At 44.0% G+C, this 9,808-nt stretch overlaps 1 protein-coding gene across 3 annotated transcripts in view; it reads right to left on the minus strand.

Moving 5' to 3' along the window:
• SLC44A2 (solute carrier family 44 member 2) overlaps nt 1-6,903 on the minus strand; it is a 46,721-nt gene extending 39,818 nt beyond the window's left edge. For 2 of the 3 annotated variants that reach the window (XM_030197047.1, XM_030197046.1), the window contains exon 1: nt 6,757-6,902. In XM_030197047.1, the coding sequence (XP_030052907.1) occupies nt 6,757-6,796 (40 nt within the window). In that variant the 5' untranslated portion in view covers nt 6,797-6,902. Of the gene's footprint in view, nt 1-6,756 lie in introns of all 3 variants that reach the window. The other variant, XM_030197044.1, reaches the window with a different exon arrangement.
• Nucleotides 6,904-9,808: the final 2,905 nt, after the last annotated feature.

Below are 9,808 nucleotides of genomic sequence, written 5' to 3' on the forward strand. Positions count from 1 at the left end.
TAGTGGTTAGTGCAGTGGACTTTGATCCTGGGGAACTGAGTTTGAGTCCCACTGCAGCTCCTTGTGACTCTGGGCAAGTCACTTAACCCTCCCATTGCCCCTGGTACAAAATAAGTACCTGAATATATGTAAACCACTTTGAATGTAGTTGCAAAAAAAAAAAAACCTCACAAAGGTAGTATATCAAGTCCCATTTCCCTTTCCACACCAATTACTAATCTCTACAATCCCTTCCTCTTCCTCAAAGATCCTCTGTGCATAGAATCTTAGAAAATGACACAGATAAAGACCATAGGACCTATCCAGTCTATCCACCAGTCTGTCCATCACACCAACTACTAATCTCTATAATCCCTTCTTCAGAGAAACATAGAAAATGACACAGATAAAGACCATACAACCTATCCAATCTGTCCATCCTCACCTACTACTAATCTCTCCAATCCCTTCCTCTCCCTCAGATCCTCTGTACACAGAAACATAGAAAATGACACAAAGACCATACGATCTATCCAGTCTGTCCATCCTCACCTACTACTAATCTCTACAATCCTTTCCTCTCCATCAGAGATCCTCTGTAGATTGAAACATAGAAAGGAGGAATGGAAGGAGAGGTTGAGGGAAGCACAAGAGGAGATATGCAGGTAACAGATGTGTGTGAGGAGAGGAAGGTTTCAAGAAGAAACTTTCCTTAGACAGAAGGCAGATTACAAGAATGCAGGGGAGTCTTCTCCTTGTTACTGATCTCCAATATCTTCCCCTCAGCATAAAGATATTGGAGATCAGTGACAAGGAGAAGAAGCAAACAATGGGCAGTAGGTTTGAATCCTTGATGTAGGTTTTTTTTTTTTGTTACATTTGTACCCCACGCTTTCCCACACATGGCGGGCTCAATGCGGCTTACATGGGGCAATGGAGGGTTAAGTGACTTGCCCAGAGTCACAAGGAGCTGCCTGTGCCTGAAGTGGGAATCAAACTCAGTTCCTCAGGACCAAAGTCCACCACTAGGCCACTCCTCCACTGTTGCTACTATTTGAGATTCTACACATGGAATGTTGCTATTCCAACATTCCATGTAGAAGTCGGCCCTTGCAGATCACCAATGTGGCCGCGCAGGCTTCTGCTTCTGTGAATCTGCAGGACGTCAGACTCACAGAAGCAGAAGCCTGCGCAGCCTTCTACATGGAATGTTGCTAGTGGAATAGCAACATTCCATCTAGAATCTCCAATAATACCTATTTTATTTTTGTTACATTTGTACCCCGCGCTTTCCCACTCATGGCAGGCTCAATGCGGTTTACATGGGGCAATGGAGGGTTAAGTGACTTGCCCAGAGTCACAAGGAGCTGCCTGTGCCTGAAGTGAGAATTGAACTCAGTTCCTCAGTTCCCCAGGACCAAAGTCCACCACCCTAACCACTAGGCCACTCCTCCACTCCAGTCTTATCTAGAAAGCCTTTTGCAAAGTCAGGTGCAGAAGGCTGAGTTGAATTAGTGGAGGGTAAGGAGCCAGTGAAATTATCCAAAGACAGGATGACGTGGAATCAAGTTGTGCTAGATGGGAGAGATGATCCCACTTTGATTTCAGAATGATCCTCTTGGTTGGAGGGGGGGGGGGGGGAGGGCCTGATTTGATTTTAATACTTTATATACTGCCTAGCACCAAAGTATTAAGGCGATTCACTCAAGGGCCTGGAAATAAATTGGCGTCAGGGCACAACGCTGAAGGTTTGCCTAGGTGGGGCCAGGTACAGGCCCTACTAAAATCTGGAGCTCAGGGCAAATCGGCAGGGTTCCCTCAACCTGCTCTTTCACATGGGAGGGGATCTACTGCTTTTCCCCTTATAATCTGAGAAGCCTGATGGACTTTGCAGGAGACTCCCTCTCGTTCCAGTGAAAAAATGCGTGGGGATCAGCAATGCCATAACATTCACACTGCAGCTCTCCCGGGTCAATAAGATTTAATCATAAGACACTCACTTCACTTACTGCTTCATTGACCCAGGGAAACTCTCCTCCCTTTTGCAACAAGATGAGACAGTTTCTTAGTCAATATCCAGCTTAGAACAAAGATTCTAGGCATCTGACCTCCCCAAATCGATGTGTGTATTAATTGCAGGGTGCCCTCTGTGTACACAGAGCTGTACAATGTCAGAGTGACTTTTAAAATGTAAATGCCATCAGTAAACACAGCACTATACAGCCTCATAAAGGCCTGTCTCTGAACATACAGAGCATAGTAACAGTGAGAATATTAACAGGAAACAGCTTTCAACTTTGCGAGCACAGACCATAACCTCAAGAAAACAAAACTGTTATGTCTTTTGCACTGGAGATCATGGGTCATGCAGCCTGCCTCTGCTGTGCACCAATCTCTTTCTAAAGTATGAAAAATAAGTCACGTACAAACACATTAACACCCCTCAACCTGCTGTGAGATATTATGGAGTAGCTAATATTAAAGGGGGTGACACAACTGAAATTTCACCCTCTTGAATCTCTCTTCCCCACATCATTCACCCCCCATAGACTTCAATGGCATCACCCTCTTCATCCCATCATTGACCCCCATAGACTTTGATGATCCTCTTAAATATATTTTCCCTGCATCATTCACCCCCATAGACTTCAATGGCATCACCCTCTTAAATATCCCTTTCCTACACCATTCACCCCATAGACTTCAATTCTAATTCCATAATCTCTTCACCATGAAAAACTGAATGTGGTGTCCCACAGGGCTCACCACTTTCACCCATTTTATTCAACCTTATGATGATCCCACTAGCCAAGTCGCTAACCAAACATGATCTCAATCCTTTCATATATGATGACGATATTATAATCTTTGTCCCCTTAAAAAATAACCTATCTAAAATCACAAACAGCATGAATACCGTGGAATCCTGGGCATCAGCCTTCAAACTGAAACTAAACAGGGAAAAAAACAGGGCTTTTTTTGAGGGGGTACTGAGTACCGGCACCTTTTCCATTGTATGCTAAAATTGACCCATGGTCCCCAAATTATAATGAAAGAGCTCAAGCTCTACACAACAATTCTGCCTTGTCATAGATTCTGTGACTGGTTGCAGGGGGCCTGGCTATTGTGGGGTGGGTCCTTCAGTGATCACCCCACCCCTGAAGGGTGGCCTGGCATTTGAGTACCAGCACCTTTTTTGATAGAAAAGAACGCACTGGAAAAAAAAAACACCACCTCATACTTTCATCCCAGCACAACACAAAAAATTCACAACCATTAATGTCTTAGGTTCATCTCTCCCAATCTCAGACAACCTGAAAATCCTATAAATCATCAGACCAGTCAGCTCCTTGTGACTCTGGGCAAGTCACTTAACCCTTCATTGCCCCATGTAAGCCGCATTGAGTCTGCCATGAGTGGGAAAGCGTGGGGTATAAATAAAAAAAAAAACAAGCCAAGGCCATTACAAAGAAAAAGTTCCACTCACTGTGGAAACTCAAACGTATAAAACAATACTTCCCAGGAGAAATATTCCGTAACGTGATTCAAACCATGGTTATGGCCCAGGTGGACTATTGCAACGAACTCTACATAGGATGCAAAGACCAAATCTTAAAGAAACTACAAACAGCACAAAACACAGCTGCCAGACTCATCTTCAGAAAAACATGAGTCGAAAGCACCAAACCCCTTCTACAAAAATTGCACTGGCTACCAATCAAAGCACGCATATCGTTCAAGATCTGCTCTGTGGTCCATAGAATAATCTTCAGCCTTTCACCAGGATACATGACCAATTTAATAGACCTACCAATCCGGAATACAAATACCACCACAAGATCTTACCTAACCCTCCACTTCCCTAAATGTAAAGGCCTTAAATACAAATCATCATACGCTTCAAGCTTCTCCCATGTTAGCACCAAGCTCTGGAACACTCTACCAAAAGACCTAAAACTCAAGGATAATTACGTAACCTTCCGAAAACATACTTTTCAGAAAGTACCTTCTAAATAAACCAACTTAACCACCCAAATTACCGAATAACAATACAAGAATATGATAATTGGTCAGAAACTGAATCAAGGCGGCGGCGCCAACCCACCTCAACCAACACTAACTCTAGATACAATGTACTTGCTCTATAAAAACTATACTGTAGTTCAATATAATCTGCTACAATTCTACTTAAGTCTCTCTCTGTGCCTTAAAAACTCTAATAAAAATGTAATGTTTATGATACTGTATTGTAAATCGGATTCTTACAACAAATTACTTTCTTGTGCATTATTCTTTGTTATGTATCCTGTACTGTTTATTGTAAGCAACATTGAACTCAAACTTGTTTGGGAAAATGTGGGATATAAATGTCATAAATAAATAAATTAAATAATTCATTCTGTACTATCTGTAACCAATACACTGCATAATCATCATGTAAGCCACATTGAACCTACCAATAGGTGGGAAAATGTGAGAAACAAATGCATAAATAAATAAATAGATAAAATAAAATGATCTGGTAATGCAAACAATGTGCTTAGAAACAGGTCTCATTGATACATTCTAGGACTTGCATTAAACCGCATTAAGACATATTCCAAAATGACATCAAAAGGGTCAGTGAAACCCGAACCTGCTTTCCAGTCACTGCTCTAACCTCCAGACCACTCCGCCATGCCGCTTGGTGTACCCAATTCATTATTCATTAGGCTAGACATAGGAGCCGATGTGGGTGCTTGAGCACCCCCAATATTGAGAAAATTCCTTGTTTGTGTCCAAGGAAGGGTTATTTTCACTGGGCTTAGCACTCCCAATAATTTTGAAAAGTTGGCTCCTATGAGGCTAGATGTAAGTTAGAAGCTTAGCACTGGTTTTCTTTTTCCCTGCCTTAAATCCACCCCTATGGCCAACTGTTTTTTAGGCTTCTAAATGTTGGTACCATTGAAAAGTCAGTGACCTAATAAGCCTTCAGTCCTAGCTGTAGCTAGTGCTACAGCTGATCTGTAACAGGCAGGGCCAGGCTTAAGAGGCCCCCATTGATTAAGTAGGATGTACACACTAGGTTTTATAGACAATGAATAAAAATAAAACAACCAACAATAGTCAATAATAAAAATAAACACAATCATTTTGTTATATTGTAATATTCATTATTGATGCTTTTTTTTATTTTTTTTTTGCTTGTGCAGCATGAGACACTGCCTGGTCCTGGAGGGACCCCAGCCAGTCAGATTTTCAAGATACCCACAATGAATATTCATGAGAGAGATTTGCATGCACTGGTTCCACTGCATGCACATCTTTCTCATGAATATTCATTGTAGGTATCCTGAAAACCTGACCGGCAGGGTGCCTCCAGGACCAAGTTTGGGAACTGCTGTAGCTTATCTAGCTTTGAGGAGGGGGACAGATGTCACCCATCCCTCCACTCCTTAACCTACAAGCAAACATTAAGAGGCAGTGAGTGTTTATAGATGTGGCCTCATGCAAACTCACACCCAGCTGCTCAGTGGAACAGATGCAACGGATGTGTGTGGGCTGGGGGGGGGAGGTGGGACAAGATATATGCTTTCAAAACAAACACACAGGTTCAGTATTTAACCATTCCCTACATCCTCTTAATTAGAGCTTCCCAAACTGTGGGACAGTAAAACCCACATCTGGGGTCCTGACCTGGGTGGGCTCTCCATAGGTGCATCATTATTGTGCACCTGGGGGGGGGGGGGTGGTCACACAATTTTATTTGGCTACTATCACTAGGTCACAGCCCCAGAAAGAATGACAAGCACTGTCACACACATGCAAATATAAAAGCTTAACTTCAGAGTAGGGGGTCTGATGGTGCAAATGTTGAAAAATGGGTTCATCCCCTCAAAAAAAAAAAAAATGTCCAACACCCATCTTCAGGCCTCTAGGAGGTCAGCAACACCTTTGGGAGAGGATCACTTGCTCCCTGTGACAGCAAGAGCTGCTGTTTGGGGTATTTTCAGAAGAGTGAGGCTTATTTGAATGCAGGGATCGTGGTCTGTTTTGTTTTCATTGTTCAGCATTTGTTTTCATGTGTGTGTTGGACATTCGTCTTGCTCTTAAGCCTATGTTAACGGTACAGCAGACACAAGGGTGGGATTTTCACAAGACTATTTGCACATAAATTGCAGAACAGGACAGATGTCCACACCCTAAGAGGATTCATGTCCTCCAGCTCCACTCTGCCACCTCGACCACGTGCACAGGGCATCTGAAAAGAAATGGGCAAAAGGGGGGCGGAGAGGAGGGTCAAAGCGAGGCTTTCGGCAACCCCCTAGCTCTCTGGTTAGGCAGGGGAGACTGCTCCATCCCACCCTTGAAACTAAGACAACATCTTGCTGTCTTCTAGCCCGGATCTGCCCCCCAAAGCACCAGATCCGACTCCAATGACAATACTATATGGGACTGGTCAGCCATCTTTCAAGGCCACGTTACATCATAATAGAGTCACTGAACGCAGATAAAAACGCCTGTAGTCCATCTAGGCGGGCAGAGTTGTAGCCGAAATAAAAATAGCCCCTTTTTTTCCACTCCCCATCACGTGCCCCGGGCAGTACACAGAAGCAGGGATCCAATGCATGCCAGAGGGGATGGGGTGGGGGGGCAGCAAGGGAAATCTGCCCCAGGAAAGGGGTGTGGGGCAGGGACTCCAGGTCCTTCCACCCCAGCACAGAGATGGGGGGGGGGGGAGGGGGATTTTTGTTTCCAGTTCCAGGAGATGCAGCAGGAAAGCAGCCAGCGTCCTACCGTAGTCCCCCTGCGGGATCTTCTCCCCGTCCCCCTCCATGACTCTCTCGGCTGCGGCTTCCCCCTAATGCAGCTCCATCGGGACACGGAACGCTCTGTCACTCTGCCGCCGGCCAGCGCTGCGGTGCAACTCAACCGGCGCCCCGGGAGGGAGGAGCCTGGGTGGGGCTCTGCGGTCTGCCTGCGGAGGAGGGGCGTGGCTTAGGACCGCGGTGGGGTTAGGCTGCGCCCCTCCCAGACTGTTTTCCTCTACTTGGCAGGAATGCGAGACGCTACTTGCAGGAATTCCTGAGGGCTGGGGGAGGGGAATGTAGATCCCTAAAAGAGGAGGGGACAGAAGGCGATCCAAAAATATGGGGAGGAGCGGAGGAAAGAGTTGCAATAGTGAAGGAGAGGGGGGGGGGGAATGAAATAGTAAGGAGGAGAGAGATCAAATAATTGGTGGGGGGAGGGAGGAAAGAGTTGCAGTAGTGAAGGGGAAGGGAGATACTATTTGTTCTAGGTAGAATTTTCTTTTTGTTTGTACTTTTTGTGTTTCCTTCCATAAAGCTATTGGAGATTCATTTTTTGTTTTTATCCATGCACATTCTTATCTTCTAAATTACTATTACTACTACTACTTAACATTTCTAAAGCGCTACTAGGGTTACACATCTGTACAATTTAACATAGAAGGACAATCCCTGCTCAAAGAGCTTACAATCTAAAGGACACGTGAACAGTCAGACCGATAGGGGCAGACAAATTGGGTTTTCAGTTCCTCGTTGTAGGAGGGGAGGGGGCAAATGAGAGAAGAGAGGAAGAGATTACTTTTATCTTGCTGCAACTTAAGTCTGGAATAGACTTCCTGAGCCCTAGTCACTTGTTCCATTCCCACCTTAAGGAAAATGGGACTTGACATACTGCCTTTCTGAGGTTTTTTGCAACTACATTCAAAGTTGTTTACATACATTCAGGTACTTATTTTGTACCAGGGGCAATGGAGGGTTAAGTGACTTGCCCAGAGTCACAAGGAGCTGCAGTGGGAATCAAACTCAGTTCCCCAGGATCACAGTCCACTGCACTAAACACTAGGCTACTCCTCCCTTATCCCTTATTTGAACTGTTTGTCCTGATTACCTTGTAAGCTCTGTGGAGCAGGGACTGTCTCTTCATGTTCACGTGTACAGCGCTGCCTATAGAAATGATAAGTAGTAATAGTAGTAGCATTAGAGCTGCCATTTTACCAATTTCAGGAGAAAGATTTGACATATGAACAACATAAGACTAGCCATATTGGATCAGAATGTTCCATCTAGCCCAGTATCCTGTTTCCAGCAGTGGCCAATCCAGGTCACAAGTACCTGACAGAAACCCAAATTGTGGCAATATTCCATGCTACCAATCTCAGGGCAATCAGTGGCTTTTTCATATCTGTCTCAATAGTAGACTATGGACTTTTCCTCCAGGAACTTGTCCAAACCTTTATTAAATCTACATACGCTAACCGCTGTTACCACATCCTCCTGCAGCAAGATCCAGAGCTTAACTATTAGTTGAGTGAAAAAATATTTCCTCCTATTTGTTTTAAAAGTATTTCCATGTAATTTAATTAAGTGACCCCCCTAGTCTTTGTACTTTTGGAATGAGTAATTAAATCCCAGAGTATTGTGGGATTTGTAGTGCCTGATCCTGTCCATTGAAATCAGTGTTGCAAGTCCGATAACGTACCAGGATGGACTGGTCAGGAATCCAGGACTGCCCCAAAATCTGCAGCCTGGAACTAGGTTACATCTCTGCGTTTCTGTTTGTATTTCTCTGGTGGTGCATTAGATGCAGAGTCTGGCGTTTTCACTTCAGTTTTGGCTGTCTGTTTCTTACTTCTCATTTGTGGTCACTTCTAAAGGGAAGGACTGTATATCAGGCAGAGGGAGGAGGTGGTGGGAGCCATTGAGGTACCAAGGGGACAAGCAGCAGGAGAGCTACAAGCAGGACTAAAAGTCCATAGGATTGGAGAAATAGGATTTCCAGGTTTCCTAAAGATATGAAACTGCATAAGAAGTATTTTTAAGAATCCAGCATCAGAGCCGCCAAGTTCCCTGTTCCAGGAAGGAGATCTTGGGCTGGCTCTAGATTTCTGACAACCCCACGTGTTAGGGAACCTACAGGACTGATTTCAAGAAGTACCATCAGGAACTACAAGTACTACAATGCTTTGGGCCATGAGTTCAAAACCAGGACTGGTCAAAAAGTCTCCCTTCAGGAAGTTCTGCAACATGTATTTGTAAGCTTCCAAAATGTAGCCCACTCAGCTGGCAACATTTGTGAACTTCATCGTCTACAAGATTTGTTTCCTTTTGCCATTTTTGCCTGAGAACATGTGTTTCTGTTCCAGTACAGGTATGAGATTTTGGGGTGGCAGTGATGCCATGAGAAAGGGCTTCACAGGTTCAAAACAGGAGCACCAGTAATCTACAAATAATTCTTCCCCTCATCAGAAATATCTGTGCATAATTTACTTCATCTTTTCATGCAGACTGAAAGACTCTGGAATTGTGTAATTAAACTCTGAACTTTGTTACCAGAGAATGTGGTAAAGGCGGTTAGCTTAGCGGACTTTTAAAAAGGTTTGGACGGCTTCCTAAAGGAAAATTCCATAGACCATTATTAAAATGGACTTGGGAAAAAGCCACTGCTTATTTCTGGGATAAGCAGCATAAAATGTTTTGTACTTTTTTGGGATCTTACCAGGTATTTGTGACCTGGATTGGCCACTGTTGGAAACAGGATGCTGGACTTGATGTACTTTTGGTCTGTCCCAGTATGGCAATACTTATGTACTTGGGATTCTGAATGGAATCTTGCTACTCTTTGAGGTTCCACATGGAATGTTGCTACACTTTGAAATTCTGCATGGAATCTTGTTATTCTTTAGAATTCTAGAATCTTTGTTACTCTTCAGGATTCCAGAATATTGATATTCTTTGGGGTTCTACATGGAATGTTGCTACTCTTTGGGTTTCTGCCAGGTATTTCTGACCTGGATTGGCCACTGTTGGAAATAGGATGCTGG

The sequence above is a fragment of the Microcaecilia unicolor genome, chromosome 3 (genome assembly GCF_901765095.1).
Source record: "Microcaecilia unicolor chromosome 3, aMicUni1.1, whole genome shotgun sequence".
In the NCBI taxonomy this organism is placed as follows: Eukaryota; Metazoa; Chordata; class Amphibia; order Gymnophiona; family Siphonopidae; genus Microcaecilia; species Microcaecilia unicolor.